This window comes from Wyeomyia smithii, chromosome 2 (genome assembly GCF_029784165.1).
Source record: "Wyeomyia smithii strain HCP4-BCI-WySm-NY-G18 chromosome 2, ASM2978416v1, whole genome shotgun sequence".
In the NCBI taxonomy this organism is placed as follows: Eukaryota; Metazoa; Arthropoda; class Insecta; order Diptera; family Culicidae; genus Wyeomyia; species Wyeomyia smithii.
The window spans coordinates 104,994,624-105,012,366 of NC_073695.1; the positions used below are offsets into that span (position 1 = coordinate 104,994,624).

General features: G+C 41.3%; 1 protein-coding gene across 1 annotated transcript; it reads right to left on the bottom strand.

Moving 5' to 3' along the window:
* Positions 1–13,486: 13,486 nt before the first annotated feature.
* Positions 13,487–16,166, bottom strand: LOC129725812 (cytochrome c1, heme protein, mitochondrial). The gene is made up of 5 exons (XM_055682056.1): positions 16,012–16,166; positions 15,555–15,599; positions 15,223–15,504; positions 14,296–14,589; positions 13,487–14,239 (listed from the first exon to the last, which is right to left on the bottom strand). The coding sequence occupies exons 1-5, from the start codon at positions 16,081–16,083 to the stop codon at positions 14,012–14,014; spliced, it is 921 nt and encodes a 306-aa protein (XP_055538031.1). The 5' UTR covers positions 16,084–16,166; the 3' UTR covers positions 13,487–14,011.
* Positions 16,167–17,743: the final 1,577 nt, after the last annotated feature.

The window sequence follows — 17,743 nt, forward strand, 5'->3', positions numbered from 1 at the left end:
TTCAATTGATGTTTTCTTGTCAGCACCAAAACGCAAATGGGACGGACTTGCTATGAGCGGCAGAATAGTGTGAATAATAAAATTACAACTATCTTATTTTGGGAAAAGTCTTAGAAGATTTTCCAATCTATTGCTGCAAGAACGAAGGAAATCCATCGAATACTAACCGATTTATTAGCATTTGAAATTGGACATATTTTTCACTTTTTTCGGTTTAAGATTTTCATTTCACATCCCTATGTAGCCGAACTTCCTGAGAGAAGTATTCTACTTCAAAACGATTGGATTCCGAATCTGTGAATCCCGCTCTCGTGGAATCATTCAATTTAGAACCATCTATGTAGAAGCAGAGGGAGCCTTGATGTAGTTGAAGAAGGTGAAGTATTGCATCTAAAAGCCCAAATACACACACGGCGTAATGACGCCTACTCAATAAAAAAATAGGAGCCGTGGGCCTTAAGGCTTTTGATGGACTACTTCTTAGAGTTTAACAAATCACAGACCAATCTTTAGATTTTGCCAAAATAAGCTTGTGTTATCCTTGGTCTAATTTTTGTTAAATACATCCTAAATACAGGGGGGCAACATTAAAGTGATACAGGTATTCGAGTGCCCCTCGTTGTACTTTTTTGTCACAGCATGACAAACATCTGAGCATGTTTTGAAATAGTGACTGTTTGTTCGGAATAAATATAGTCAGTTTTCAGTTCCGTTCTCAAAAAAATTGTAATGGATTCAAATAGAGAACAAATAAGGGTGTTGCACCTGCAAGGATTGTCTAACATCAAAAACATCATATCAAGACTGGTATCTCTGGATCGATCCCATACAAACGACAAGCGTCAAATCAAACAGCGCACTCCATCTATTGAAGCTTGTTATGAAAGTAGTTGTAATTACATCGCTACAAAGTCATTGCGTGCGTATGTGATATGTCAAAATATATGTCAAAATAGTGTCACCGGTGTCAATTTTCAAAGGAAGTCCGAACATTGAAAGAAATTAGATGTTTGATTTAATATCGTAATTATTTGATTTAAGCCAAATCACTGCATGAAGTCGATGAACTATATGAGCATCTACATTCTCAACTGCATAAACATCGTTAAAGTAACACAGTGTCTGCGAAATGCACAGAAATGCTGCTAGCCAACAATAACTGCAGATGATTGGAGCTGAATGTGTCTTTTAGTCTCAGCTCGTTCGTTGAAAGCTGAAATTCAAAGATTTCGATTTCAACTGGAAACCCATATACGACAGTGAAAGCGCTGGCTCGGACTCCAGCGGTCATCAAAGCAGTGAAGGGACGTTTCCGGCGAAATCCAGCCCGTTCGGCAAGAAAAATGGCGTGTGAGATGAACATGAGCCACACTTTGGTGCAAAGTGTTATCAAAAAGAACCTTGGATATTCAGCTTTTGAGAAGCAGCAAATTCACGGATTAACTCGTAAAAATATTGCCGACAGGGTTGCTGGATCTTGATTGCTACTGAAGACGCACGCAGGTCACATTATTTTTTCGGACGAAAAGTTGTTTACTCTGGAGGCAACTTTTAACAAGCAAAATGACCGTGTTCATGAAGCATTTATGGAACCCATAAAAGAGCAGTTGAGTAATATCAAAATGCGTCAGCTGTGATTGTTTGGGAAGGTATATCGACCAAAGGGAAATTACCATTGCTATTTATTGACAAGGGCGTGAAAATAAACAAGGAGTACTACTTGCAACATGGTACCAAAGGCCATTTGCATCCTTGCGCTAAAATTCTTTTTTGGGAATAAAGTATTTGCTTTCAACAGGATTCAGCACCAGCGCATAAGGCATTGATCGTTCAGAAATGGTGTAAGCAGAATTTGCCTTGCTTCATCAGTTTATCTGAATGGCCTGCATCATCACCGGATTTGAACTCACTTCAGTATCTGGGGATACATGCTAGACAAGTTGAACAACGTGAAGCAGAAATATTAGAAACGTTCAAAAACATTTAAAAACCGTTTGGTAAAGATTTGGGACGAAATGCCGAAGTTGTGCGTGCGGCTTGCAACGACTTCGAAAAGCGTCTACGGGCCGTGATCAAAAACAAAGGTGAAAGATTTTTTTTTTCTTCATCTATAGTTTATTTGACACGGCACAAATACAATTCAATGTTTAACGGCGCCAATTATATCTGGTAGCTTACTTTCTAAAGTATCTTAATAACTAAAAGCAAATTTTTTATCCTCGCTGCCGACTACGAGCTGAAACTAAATCTAACTTAAAGCTAGAATATTTTGCATTAAAAGCACAGGTTTGCTGTTTGATGGTTTTCATTGCCTTAGGTAAGCAGCATATTAAATTTGTTCCGCTGCTGGGCCAAGATATTACGGACTGGCATATTGGGTTGTTTCCATCGGGCCTTGAGAGTATCGTGCGGGTCTGATTGCTGTTTCCGGATCCGGGGTCTTAACGTGTTCTTGTCGTTTGGTTGGATGTAGGCGGGAGGGGATAGGACTAAACTGGGGCGTGGATGGATTTCAGGAAAACGTATATAAGGGACATGTAAGATAGGTCACGGCTCGCCAAGACATCACGAACAGGAAAAGCCGGCTGCCTACCTTCAGCCTGCAGGGAAGCTATTAATCTAGACCTGGCGTCACGGTGTACAGGGCATGACCAAACAACGTGCTCTATGTCGTGATAACCTTCACCACAGGCACAGATACCACTCTCCCCGAGCCCAACACGACGGAGATGCGCGTCAAATCTATAGTGATTGGACATAAGCCGGGACATCACGCAAATGAAATCCCGACCTACATCCAACCCCTTGAACCACGGGTTCGTCGATACCTTGGGGATTATGGAATGTAACCACCTTCCCAGTTCCCCCTTGGTCCAAGAATTTTGCCAACTGATGATCGTATTCTGACGTACAAATGCGAAAAATTCATTAAAAGCAATTGGTCTTACATAAATATCACCGTTTGTTGCGCCCACCTTAGCCAAAGAGTCCGCTTTCTCATTACCCGGTATCGAGCAGTGAGAAGGGACCCACGCTAAGGTAATCTGAGTAGATTTTTCGGATAAAGCACTCAGATGTTCCCGTATTTTCCCCAGGAAATACGGAGAGTGCTTAACATCTTTCATCGATCGGAGAGCCTCAATGGAACTGAGACTGTCCGTAAAGATGAAATAATGGTCCGTGGGCATTTTTTCGATAATCCCTAGGGTGTCCTGAATTGCAGCTAATTCTGCGACGTAAACAGAAGCAGGATTATCGAGCTTATGGGAGACGGTTAAATTGTTATTGAAGATACCGAAGCCAGTGGACCCATCAAGAAGTGATCCGTCAGTGTAGTACATATTGTCGCAGTTGATGTTTCGATATTTATTGGAAAAAATTTTAGGGATCTGCTGCACGCGTAAATGATCCGGGATTCCACGAGTTTCTTCTATCATGGATGTATCGAAAAACACAGTAGAATCAGAAGTATTTGATAAGTCGACACGATTTGGAATATTCGAAGAAGGGTTAATATTTTGGGACATGTGATTGAAATACAATGTCATAAAACGGGTTTGAGAATTAAGTTCGATTAACCTTTCAAAATTTTCAATCACGGGACGGTTCAAGACCTCACATTTGATTAGAATACGAGAAGACAGGCTCCAGAAGCGGGTTTTCAATGGTAGTACTCCAGCTAAGATCTCCAAACTCATCGTATGGGTCGATTGCATGCAACCCAAGGCGATACGCAAACAACGATATTGTATTCGCTCCAGTTTGATCAAATGTGTGTTTACTGCGGAGCGGAAGCAGAAACACCCGTACTCAATGACAGACAATATCGTTGTTTGGTAAAGCCTTATAAGGTCTCCTGGGTGGGCTCCCCACCATTGTCCGGTTATTGTACGAAGAAAATTCACTCTTTGTTGACATTTTTTCATCAGATACCTCACGTGACAACCCCAGGTGCTTTTAGAGTCGAACCAGACACCAAGATATTTGTGTACCAAAACCTGAGAAATCGTTTTACCCATTAATTGTGTTTGAAGCTGAGCAGGTTCATGCTTCCTAGAAAAAACTACTATCTCAGTCTTCTCCGGAGAGAATTCGATACCTAGCTGTAAAGCCCAAGCAGACAAATTGTCCAAGGTATCTTGCAATGGTCCTTGCAAATCGGCAGCTTTGGCTCCTGTAACAGAGATTACACTGTCGTCTGCAAGTTGTCTTATCGTGCATGAATTTGCCAGACATTCGTCGATGTCATTTACATAAAAGTTGTAAAGAAGGGGGCTTAAACATGAGCCCTGGGGAAGACCCATGTAGCTAATGCGAAAAGTTGCCAAATCGCCGTGCGTAAAATGCATGTGCTTTTCGGACAACAAATTGTGCAAAAAATTGTTCAAAATTGGAGAAAATCCTTGTCGGTGAAGTTTACCCGAAAGAATGTCAATAGAAACGGAATCAAAAGCCCCCTTAATGTCCAAGAACGCAGACGCCATTTGTTCTTTGCGAGCATACGCCAGCTGAATATCTGTTGAAAGCAACGCAAGACAATCATTCGTCCCTTTGGCACGGCGGAAGCCAAATTGAGTATCTGATAGTAGACCATTTGATTCGACCCAATGGTCTAAACGACGGAGTATCATTTTTTCCATCAATTTCCGGATACAGGATAGCGTTGCAATCGGCCTATAAGAGTTGTGATCAGAAGCTGGTTTCCCCGGTTTTTGGATGGCGATCACCTTCACTTGCCTCCAATCCTGCGGTACAATGTTTTGCTCCAGGAACTTATTGAACAAGTTCAACAAGCGCCTCTTGGCATTGCCGGGTAGATTCTTTAACAAGTTGAATTTGATTCTATCTAACCCAGGCGCGTTATTGTTACAGGACAGGAGGGCAACTGAAAATTCTGCCATCGTAAAAGGTGATTCTATCGCGTCGTGGCCCGGAGACGTATCGCGAACAATGTTTTGCCCAGGAACAGAGTCCGGACATACTTTCCTGGCAAAATCAAATATCCACCGACTTGAAGACTCCTCGCTTTCGTTGACCGTTACGCGATTCCGCATTCTTCGGGCTGTGTACCAAAGAGTGCTCATCGATGTCTTCCTCGACGTCTCGTTCACGAACCGACGCCAATATCCGCGTTTCTTTGCTTTAGCCAAACTTTTAAGCTTGGTATAAAGCTCCGAATACCGTAAATAGTCGCCAGGTATACCTCCCTTCTGGTAGGCCTTAAACGCGTCGGATCTTTGCGTGTAGACATCGGAGCACTCTTGGTCCCACCACGGAGTGGAAGGCCGTTCTTTGATCGTTACGCCGGGATATTTCTTCGTTTGGGCTTGCAACGCGGCGTCGAGAATCAAGCCCGCGAGGAGGTTGTATTCTTCAAGTGGTGGATGATGTTGAATCGACTCGACCGCTTTTGAAATCATTTCCTCGTATAACTTCCAATCGACATTCCGTGTGAGGTCATACGGCATGTCAATTGGTCGCATGCGAGTCGACCCGTTATTAATTGAAATAAGAATAGGCAAATGGTCGCTACCGTGAGGATCAAGGATTACCTTCCATGTGCAATCCAACCGTAGCGACGTCGAACATAAGGATAGATCCAAAGCGCTTGGGCGCGCTGGAGATTTCGGGATACGTGTCATTTCACCGTTGTTTAAAATAGTCATGTCGAAGTCATCGCAAAGGTTATAGATTAAAGAGGAGCGGTTATCATTGTATGGGGAACCCCAAGCCACGCCATGAGAGTTGAAGTCTCCCAAAATCAAACGTGGCGAGGGAAGAAGTTCTATTAAATCAAAGAGCAGCCGTTGCCCAACCTGTGCTTTGGGAGGAATATATATTTAGGCAATACAAAGCTCTTTACCTTGTATTGTCATTTGACATGCGACAACTTCGATGCCTGGAATCGAGGGGAGGTTAATACGATAGAAAGAATAGCACTTTTTAATCCCTAAAAGTACTCCTCCATATGGGGTGTCTCGATCAAGGCGAATAATATTAAAATCATGGAAGTTGAGATCAATATTTGAAGTAAGCCAAGTTTCACAAAGGGAAAATGCATCGCATTTGTTTTTATTTATTAAAACTTTAAACGAATCAATTTTTGGTAAAATACTTCTACAATTCCACTGTAAGACAGAGATAGAATCCTTCATATACGCAGTTGAATTAGGCATCGAAGGATACAATCGCTGCAAGGAGGGGCCATTGGGCAGTCAACTGCTTCAAAAATGATCTAACTGTTGGGAGGAATGCTGTAAGAAAAATTTTAATTGGATCGGGTATATTGAAATTTTCAAAAATCCAGTCCACAATGTCAGAAAATTTCACTAATCCAGAGTTTGTTTCATCAACTGGATGTGTAAAAGGAACAACTGGGGTTTTAGATGTTCCTGGCAGTGCTGGGAACTCCTTCTGGGACTTTAAATTTGCAAGCCCAGGAGGAGTTTGCTTCGGTTTTTCCGCAGCACTGTTTGGTTTGTTCGTACTTTTCATTACACTTTGGGAAATCTTAGGACCTTTACGGGGAAGTTTAGGAGAAGAAACATTTTTCCTCTTCCTAGACTCCCCAGGATTGGCATAAGATGTTCCCGCTGATGAATCGTCAGAATCGGTTTCATCGGAGGGCAACAGATCAAAGGGGTTCGATGTTATGGTAGAAGTGGTCACGGTCTTCTTCAGCATCTCAGCGTAAGAACGCTTTGAACGCTCCTTAAGTGACCGCTTGATTTTATCTCTGCGCTGCATGTACACCGGGTATGTGGAGAGCTCATGCTGGTTTTCCCCACAGTGAATACATTTTTCAGCATTAACACTGCAAGAATCTTCCGCATGAGTCTCTCCACACTTGCTACATCGTGCCTTATTGCAGCAGTAGGCGGCTGTGTGGCCTAACTGCTTGCAATTGGTGCAATTCATAACACGGGGTACATACAATCGCACAGGTAGACGAACCCGGTCGATCGAGACGTGGCTAGGGAGTGCAGATCCGGCAAACGTAACGCGAAACGAGTCTGACGGAGTGTAAACTTTTTTACCGCCGACGAGAGACATGGACCGCAATTGCTTACAATCCAAAATCTTCGCCTGTGTTTCGGTATTTTTGAAGCAACCGGTTGCGCTTTTTAGGATACACTCGACAGACAGACTCGAATCGGTTATGACACCGTCGATCTCCACGTCTCGTGCGGGTATGTAAACGCGATACTCGCGTGTGAAGAGCTCAGAGCAAGCGATAGCATTGGCCTGTGTTAGATCACTGACCACGACACGGAGCTTGTTAGGTCGGACCTTGGAAATTTCGGTCACGGCCTTGTACCCCTTCGTCAGGTCTTTTGAAATTTGCAGTATGTTTAATCGCTTTGAATTCACTCCTGCCTTTGGACGAAAATAAACAGTATAGCTGCCCTGTTGAGATCCGTCCGGGTAAAGCCTGGGGCGAGGGGGGACTGGAGAATGAACAGGGGAGGGGGTAACAGAAGGGTCAGGGTCAGGGGGGTTTGAGGATGGTGGCACGGGAGGCGAGGGATCTATATCCATCGCGCTAAATGTAGCGCGCTAGCGAACTAGCGCCGACAAGAACACGTACCTCTTTACTTCTTCCTTCCAGCAGTGGTTGTCCGATCGTTCGAAGCTGCACCCAAAGCAGCCAGCAGCACCAGTACAGCAGCACCAATACAGCCACCAGCAGTGAGCCGGGTGTGAGATCACTCAGCACAGCGACACGGACTCGACTGTCAACTGATGGCCTTGAATAATACACTCTTTTGTTTGGCTATTCGTACACACGGACCGGATTGTAATAGAACGACCACTTTGCACGTCCGTTTCTGTCGAGTGTTCGACGCGGAATGAAGGTGAAAGATTTGAACTCAACTAAGTACATTGTAATTTCACTACTTATAGATGTTATTGAAATCGATTCCGGAGAGAAAAAATAACACATGACATAAATAAACTGTATCACTTTCACGGTGCCACCCTGTATTATACTAAGTTTGAGACCGCAGTTTTTTCTAATAGTTTTGCCGCAGACTTTGCTGCACATCCATAGAACGTTTATAGTCTTGGTGATTGTTCGTTCGATTTGAGGGTTCTGGTCAAGTATGATTCCCGAATATTTGACTTCAGTGAATAGAATTGTTTGAGTGACCTCCCAGCTGGTCCGAGGAAGGATGCTGGCCTAACAAGCCAGTCGTCGTATGTTCGAGTCGCGGCTCGGGAGCACTGTACACTAAGCGGTTGGCTGCGAAGTCTGTGTATGACAAAACAGATGGTCGAGTTCCGATACGAAATGTAGCACCAAGGCTTTGCTTTGGATAGCATTATTAAGTTGCCATTGTTGCCGCAACGTCGAACCACCCTACAATTTTCGATCGAGAGTGGTATAAATGGTTTCCCGCGCGACGAAAGTGCATCGCTACATATTTGGCGTAGAGCTCCAGCTCTCTCCCTTTCTTCACTACATTGGTTTGTAATAATTCCTATAAAAACCCAATCCCCGCCAATATTTGTTTATTTGTTTATTTCTAAGTGCATCATCTGACATAAAGTCTTAATGAAAAAGGATAATCATTAAAAGTAACTAGAATTAGTTAACCTACGTTTAAAAATATGACTAGGCACACCAAAATCAAAAAGATGCTCGACACTCGTGAATGTTCTCACACAAAAGGCAACAGGTTCATAATAACCATAGTTCGTGCGATGGAATTGGTTCAAAAGCATCGAAGAGGGCCTCAGCATACGTTGAGATGCACGGAAATTCATCAATGACAGCAACTTCGGGGAATCCAGTTCAGCGTTTAGAATCTTGGCAATGCATACAGCCTGTTGTACTTTGCGGCGGTGCTCTAGAGTGTCTAGTCCAAGCAGGCGGCAACGATCCGGGTAGGGTGGCAGATTCGTAGGATCACGCCAAGGTAGTTCTTTCAGGGCCAATCGGACGAAACGTCTCTGTATACGCTCGAGGCGCAGGTTCCATGAAAGCTGGTGCAGACTCCAAACCACACTTACGTTTTCTACTAGGGGTCGTACAAGTGAGCAGTATAAAGCTTTTAGACAATGGGGATCCTTGAAGTCACGTCCAATTTTTGCGATGAATCCTAATTGCCGACTTGCTTTCGAAATAATTGCAGTACGGTGACTATCGAAGGTCAGCTTTCTGTCAAGTATAACTCCAAGGTCGTTGACGTAATCTACTCTGCGCAGCACTTCTCCGTCGACAGCATAATCAAAAAGTATTGGCCGTTCAATGCGGTGAAAGGTTATCACTTCACATTTAGCAATACTTAGAATTAGCGAGTTTAGTTTACACCACGTCACAAAGGTATTTAAAAGTGATTGTAGATGATAACAATCCTCGATGGTGCGAATCGTCAAGTAAATTTTTAAATCATCGGCGTAAACTAATCTGCAACCAATCCCAAGTGCATCAGCAACGTCATTGAAGAATATAATGAAAAGAAGCGGTCCTAGGTTACTACCCTGTGGTACGCCAGACTTGTTCGTGAACGCAGACGATACACCTGATCCAAGCTTAACTTGCAAAATTCTATTACACAGGAATGATTCAAGCCATTTAACGAACCGTGATGAAGCACCAAGACGGGAAATTTTGTTCAGCAGTATTCGATGATCAATTCGGTCGAAGGCAGCTTTGAGGTCAGTGTAAATAACGTCAACCTGTACGTTTCGTTCGAGTTCAGAAATACAATTCGACGTGAAATCCATCAGATTTGTTGTTACAGATCGCCCAGGAACAAAACCATGCTGGTCCGAAGAAATGTAGTTGCGTGTGCAATTCAATACAATAGAGCTTACAATGATCTCGAACAATTTAGACGCAGCTGACAGATTAGTTATTCCACGGTAGTTTTTGACATTTCGTCGATCACCACTTTTAAAAACCGGAAACATATAGGAGTGCTTCCATACCTCAGGAAACTTCCCTTGAGCCAAAGATTGGGTGAAAATTGTGCAAAGTGGAGCAGCCAGAATATCAATACAACGGCACAAAAGAACGGCCGGTATTCCGTCGGGACCAACAGTGTACGAACATTTAAGTTTCTTAGCGGCGGTAGTAATCATGTCATGTGTGACTTCAAAAATGTCAAGATTAACAAGGTCGGCTGGCACATTAGCCGCAGCACGCCGAGCATCGTCATTTGAGGCACAATCCGTGGCAAATACTGAAGAGAAAAACTTCGCAAAAAGCTCACAAGAGTCAGAGTCCGAGCAGGATACCATTTCCTCCAAATAGACGTCCGAAGGAGTTGAGCGACTTTTCCGTTTTGAATTAACGAAATTCCAAAATTTTTTCGGATTTCTGCGCAAGTCTGTTTGAACTCCCAGAACATATGATTTGTAAAGACTAGAGTTTAACCGCCGATATTCTTCACTTGAGCGTTTAAAATTTTGTTTAGATTCGTAAGACCGCAAACGGCGAAGCCTGCGCAGGCATGCGTTTCGTTTACGCTTTAAAACTCTTAAGCTGTGATTACTCCAAGCTGGAGTGGAAGGCTGTTTCACAAATGGTAAATTTTCTCTAAGCCATGAACCAACAACTGAGCAGAAGTTTGCTGCCATCAAGTCCACATCGTTACTGTTCAACAGTGCTGGCCAGTCAATGTTTGAAATAAAAGCATTAAAAGCTTCAAAATCGATTCTTCTGTAGTTTAATTCCCGCCTCACGGGTGTGTCACTAGAACAGCCAATCGCATTATACAAGTTAGTAGTAGAAATTGTCAGGGGGGGATGGTGTACATCAACGGGTAGCATCGGGGCAACACTCTCATCAACGAAGATTTCGCAACCAGAGGTGTAAAATACCAAATCGAGCATGCGTCCAAGTTGATTCCGAGTTAAATTTCCTTGGTTCAAGTTTAAAAAATCCATACCGTCAATAAGAGTAGCACTTGCGTTCGATTAGATATTAGATTATAGACAAAGTTAAATTGTTAAAGATAACACCCGATTATTACATCTTCCGAAATCCCTTAAACCGTTGGCTGTTCGTTCGTTTGATTGCGAAAGTTACCCGCGTTGCAACCAAAAATCTCACAAAATCATATGGTCCTTCGAGCCGGATAGCGAAAAGTATTTCCCGGAACCGCGTAGAAAGTGATCGCTAGTGCCCGTGAATTGGCCCAGTCGCTGCTAAATAGTGCTTCTGCTGATCGGCATAACAGTGATCCGAGGAGAATTTGAGCTAAAGAAGAGACGTTTGGACAAAAAGTACGCGAAATACACCAAGATGGATCGACTTATCCGCGAACGTAAATCGTTAGAACCCCGCCTGAAGCGCATTTCGGAAACAGTTGAAAAAATCCGACCAGAAGCGGTCAACGAAATTGATTTACAAACCGAGTTAGATGCTCTTAGTGAAGTGTGGATGGCCTTTTGCGGCGTGTGGAGAAGAAAGTGCATACGACGAAGCTATGAGCCGTCAAGGAAAGTTCGAGAGTTGCTATTTCGGTCTGAAAACCCGATTAATAAAACTGTTAAAAATCGCGACCAGGCTGCACCCCCTGTGCCCTCCCAGCAAGATGTCATCCAGCAATTAGCAGATCAGCAAGCCGAATTTCTGCACATCATATCTGCTAACATTTTTTTTATTTCTCTGTATGAACTTCCTCACTGCGACCAGAATCGTAGATCTATTGTGAGATATGCCCGGGTGTCTGCTGTATCCCGCACTTCTGTTAATAGCAATACCGCTATTGAGAAGTGGCATGCTTATTATTATTGTTCATCAGTGCTTGTGTGTAATGTGATACTCTTCCTTACACGCTTGCTTACTATTCTACTATACCGATACTCGTTCCTCTCGCCAAATATCACCAATTATAATTCCCTGGAGAAGCTTCGTCGTGCGTCCTCCTTCTGGCCAGTTTTAATGATAAGAGGGACTTATTTTTTGTTAAGAGTAAGTCACGCAAAGGTATTGTAGATTTCAGCGTAAAGGAAGGGTAACTGGGGAGCCTGAGAATAAACCCATGCTTAAGTCCTTTTTGGCATCGGATGGCCTGGTTCTACTAAGATTCGAACCCACGACCATCCGCTTGACAAAGCGGACTCTGTAACCTTGTGGCTACGCAATTCCCCCGATCTGCTAACATGGTTTCACCAGCAACGCATGCTGCCGTCGTGCCTCAAGATGCATCTCGACTCCCGGACTTGAAGTTGCCCCAGGTGAATATTCCTACATTTCGTTCGTTTAAGGATCTATTTGACCCGGGTTAAATGCGCAAGATCTTGCATGCAAGTCAACTTTAAGGTTACGCAGAGAAAATAATATTCAAACTTTCCTGAGACAATAATGATTCCTAAAACGTCAAAATTTATAGAAAAGATCAATTTCAAACTCATTTGGAAGTAATATCAAGCAGCAACCAAAAAAAAAAAACTTGAAGCGATATATGTACTATTGGAGAAAATAACATTGAGGGTGATATAACGAGATGGAAGAAAACTCGAATTTTACCAGAACGGCCGGCCTAGCGGCAAATTGTGAGTATAAGCGATTGTTGGTCTACTAGTGGGTCACCATTCCTGAAAATATCATTTTTGGGAATTTCTTTATAGTGGAGTAGTAGTTGAATAAGTGACCTACACACGTATATAAGGCAAATTATTAAAAATCGAATCTTCCCAGAACGGCCGGCCTAGCGGAAAATTGTGAGTATGAGCGATTGTTGGTCTACTAGTGAGTGACCATTCCTGAAAATATCATTTTTAAGAATTTACTTATAGTGGAGTAGTTGTCGAACAAGTGACCTACACAAGTATATAAGGCCATCCCATCTTTATATGGTATAGTATGGTAGTTAGTGAAAAGTTTGGTCCGTTTTTTAAAGGTTTAATTTCAGAAAACACCAAAATTAAGAATTTTCAGAAGAGCTAAAATTGTTGTAGCAATGAAATTTGAGCTAGAACAAGCCGAAATATTTTTTTTTCTTTTAGTTTGGACTCCGTAGAATGCGCAAAAAATATATTTGGGTTCGGTTTTACAGGATTTTTAAGTGATAAAAAATTTTTTTTTTCATAAAACTCAAATTAGCACAACGACTAAACATTATCCAGAGTTGTCGCCATAGAAAAAAATTTTTGCTACACCAATTGTCAATTCCATTCGATTGGTCGCGTGCCGATAACTCGTTCCACAAGTACAATTTAGAAATATGATGTAAGACAAACTTGCAGTTCATAAGTAATGCTACAAGTTTGTCGAAGAAAGCAGTGCTCTAACTCATACGCCTAAAGTGTGAGAGCCAATATTTTGTGGGATATTCAGCCAATATTCGCGGTGAATATAGAAATATTTTGGGACACCCTGCTATATAAACTTGAGAGAAAACTCAAATGAGTGTAGCTTTTTCAAAAATGTTCTTTTCATTTGTTTCATTAAGTTTTACGAGACGATTGGGTTCATCTCGAACAGGAGAATGGATAGGAAGTTGAAATTCACTTCAATTGTAAAGAACGATTTGAATTCCGCCGGTTTTTATTGATTTGACAATCAAATTTATCCTATAATTGTATGTAGACGTCGCCGATTAATTACTTAATACCAATATTTCTTTTTCGAAGCGTACCGTCATGGTCTTTATGCCGATAACATTTCTTTTTAACATTATAGCGCATGTCGTTACTATACTATTATTTGGGAAGAAACAAGTTAAAAACAAATTAAACTAAATTCGTACTAACACTGCTTTATTTGCGTTTCATTGTTCCTTTGCCGCGGTATGGTAGATTTGATTTCCAGCACCATTCAATCGGGATGTTAGTTCTTTTTTACTATTGTTGTATTCTCAATTGTACAATTATTATAACTAGCAGCAGTTTGCGGTGTGTTGATATTATTACTGAATGCTTTATAGATGTTACGCAGTTATCTGTAGTAATTGTTTGTTGTTGATAAAACCGAATGCGATTTCTTCCTGTGACTGAAAGTAAACCCCTTGTCTTGGGTAGATGACTTCTTCAGTTACTTTCATCCGCTCTTCTTTTACTTATGCTTTGGATAGAACGAAATTTTCCTCGTCTTGAGTGCAGCCCACTTATGCCGTTTAAGGTAGTACACTAGCGTTCCGAGAACTAGAATAATACCTAGCGACTTGATGCCCATACGCTTGCGTTCATCTAGATGCGGATCGGCGGACCATACCAGGAACGTTGACACATCTTTTGCTAGTTGACTAGCAGATGCTGGCGTTCCGTCACTGTATTCCGCAGACTAAGGAAATAAATAATAATAATAATAATATTACTAAAAGAACTTCCCAAGATTACCTCATTATAGAGCGCCTGAGCCATAGAAATGGCACCTCCTGGGAAATAGGGATTAAAATATTGTCCCTCTCGCAGCGGAACTCCGGCCGGTGCATCACAATACCCGGTCAACAGAGCGAACAAGTAGTCCTCTCCTCCGTGACGAGCCAGAGCAATGTAGCTGAGATCTGGCGGATAAGCACCGTTGTTGGCAGCTCGAGCCGCTTCTTCGTTTGGGTACGGACTCGGGAAGTAATCGGACAACTTGCCCGGCCGCATGAAGTAATTACCAGCCTCATCCGGGCCGTCCTGAACCTATTGGAAAAAAGCATAAAAAATCAATGATTATTTGTTTGGTAATTATAATATTTACGAAATTGTATGTAAAAAAACTAAAAATAGATTTTAACCCTCTTGTTACCATCGTTACTCTAGAGCACCAAAGGTTTGGATGCAAAAAACCTCTAGAAATGTCTATCAATCCTACTCAAAATGCATAAATGTGTAATAAGCAATTAGTATATTGTTCAAAAATATACCTATTTATGCATTTTGAGTAGCATTGGTAAATATTCCGAATAATTTTTGGCATTCAAAATTATTAAACGGTTCTTTCTATTTTAAATTTATTTAGCTAAAAAATGGTTTCAGTACTTTATAAAACTATATAAAGATGGCATTTAGCTCAGAGCCAATCATTGCGTTATTTATGAGTTTAACATTTTGTCTCGCCTTATTAATTCGTTGTTTTGTAACTTCAAAAAATCGTTATTTAAATTTAAATCCAACGCATTTATGATGTGTATTTTACCGGTTACTCAATCAATTCATTTTTACATCAGTAAACTCCGAGATGAAACGTTCTACCATCTAAATTAGACTCACAATGTTAATGATTAATTTATGCCATTAACATGAAACTACTTGAAAAGTGCGTAAAAGACTTACCTGAATCTCAGCTGCCTCCGCCTTGGCTTCGGCTTCGGTATGCGATACGCCTACCAAATTACGGTAGGCAATGAACCGCATCGAGTGACAAGCGGCACACACCTGCTTGTATACCTCGTATCCACGTCGCACCGAGGCATGATCTAACGATTCAAACACACCCTTATGATTCCAGGGCAGTTCCGGTGGGTGCACTTCTGTTCCTGATGCGGCCACCGATTGCTCCAAAGCGTAAAGCAAAGCTCCGGCTCCACCGACCACAAGTCCAGCGGCGGTTGCAAACTAAAAAGAACATTTTTATTATGTTACTTTAAAAGCATAAACTAGCAAACCTTTTGATTTTTCGTCCAGGAACGGCTTGTTGAAAATTGTTGTACCTGAAAACGTAAACTTATTAATGACATTACTCAATGATTGTCTATTTTTGTCTCCATTCTCGGTGCCCTTTTTAAGTAGAACTAAAACAATTCAACAAAGATTTTGGTTACATAACCCAGCAGCAAGAAAAACAAACAAGAATATATTCTGTAACTGTTAAATACACTTTACTTATAACGTGGAATGTAAAGTATTGTTATATTTCAATAAGCGACAGCTGATTTCGCCTCATTTGAACGTGTTTCCAGTGTCTTCTTTGATATTTTGCGGTCAATCTTTCTACTGATTACACAACTTGTAGGCTCTGGTATTCTTCGACATGCAGGTATTGAAATGAAAGCATTTCATTGAACTGTTTTTAGCTCGCTCACACAAAATCAAAAAATCTTTTTTTAAGTCGCTGATAGATACCTTTTGCAAGGTAATTCCATTTCTCGTGTATAACAAGCCGGACCCACAAATTCTTCCTACGAAAGCCGCCATGATGGACTGCGATGGGAAAAAGTGAAGGATCTTTCGCTGATGGTCGTCGTCGCAGTGATGTCGTTTTTTGCACTTTTTTGCTCGATGACGGATGTCAAGTTTTCGCCTAATTCTCAGCTGTCAAGTCAGGTCGAGTCGGTCAAAAGTCGACCGCTGGGCGAATACATGCAGCCAATATAAAATACTTTCAATTTTGTTTCATCTGAAAAGGTTCTCGTATCCAGCTTTTTACGTGCCATAATGGTGGACGCTATAATGAAAAAGTCGTAATATGTTACCTACCCTTTTGCTAACTCTGCCTTCATATATTTCGCACGAAAAACAATAAATCTGGCAACATTGATGTTGCCAAAACTGCAGAAATCACGAATCTGACGTAAGCGGAGAGTTTCACAAATTACAAACGCGCATTATAGCACCAGTCATTATGGATGCGTGAAAAGCTGCACGGAAAGATTTTGTGTTTCATTTTTGTTTCAACCGGTGGGTACAAACTACCTGAAATGATGTAAACATTATACAACTTACGTGTTAGGTAAATTTAAAATGCGAACGCTGAGTCATTTCAACTTGATAGATTTTAAACACGCTCTTACTCAATGGCGGTGTTTTGATAAAAAACCAACGTTGAATATTTTGAACCCAACATCAGATGAAAAATCAAACTGGTTGAAAAATTTAAAACCCGAGTGATGAGATTGATTTCAAAAAAGTGGCAAATATTAGTAAAAATTGGTAGTTTCGACACTGAGTTGGTGATTTTAAGTGACGAACGGTTTATGTGCATCTGTTTGTTAAAAATAGCCGTCAATTATAAACAAGATTAACAATGCATTGTGAGAATGGAGCTTAAGCGGAGGCGCTAACAGGAAAAATTGATGAAGCCAGTGATCCCAAAATGGAAGGTACTTGAATAAATACTAAGATAGATTTTATAGATTGTTTTTCAATTATTTTCTATTTTCAAATATGGTTAAATCAATCGAATGAAACTACCCAATATAAAGTATAAAAGAGTGAACTCATCGTTGAGTATTTTTGACGTATTATTACACTGAGTGCTATACACCTACTATTAAATTAATCTACAATCACTCAAAATTGGCTTCCTGCACGGAACGACCCCGTTGAGTGAAATCGACATAAATTTGGGTACTTTTCGTTTTCCGTGTGGATAGGCACTATCCAATGAGGTATACAAAGGTGAGGAAGAAGAAGACATTTGTCTGTATTATTAACAAAAAAAAGTGAACAGAAGCACGTGTTGGGGTTGTGAACGGTATTCTGCATTGTTTAACGACGCAGGTAGGCATTTTCAGCTTAAATTGTCTTAACTTGTAAAAAATCACAGGAAGGTTGTATGCAAAGCCACGACCGCAAGGTTGAAGTAGAATACTTTTACAAGGAAGATAACCCAGCTGCTTGCGTGTCAGTCATTTTTGAAGTAGAATACTTCTCTCAGGAAGTTCGGCTACATAGGGATGTGAAATGAAAATCTAAAACCGATAAATGTGAAAAATATGTCCAATTTCAAATGCTAATAAATCGGTTAGTTTTCGAAGGATTTTCTCCGTTCTTGCAGCAATAGATTGGAAAATCTTCTAAGGTTCTTCCCAAATGAAGATAATTGTAATTTATTATTCAAACTATTGTACTATTG

Coding starts and splice junctions, on each gene's coding strand:
- LOC129725812 (XM_055682056.1), bottom strand. CDS start 16,083: ATGGCGGCTTTCGTAGGAAGAATTTGTGGGTCCGGCTTGTTATACACG. Junction 15,600..16,011: donor ATGGAATTACCTTGCAAAAG/GTATCTATCAGC, acceptor TTACGTTTTCAG/GTACAACAATTTTCAACAAG. Junction 14,590..15,222: donor CGGAGGCAGCTGAGATTCAG/GTAAGTCTTTTA, acceptor TTTTTCCAATAG/GTTCAGGACGGCCCGGATGA.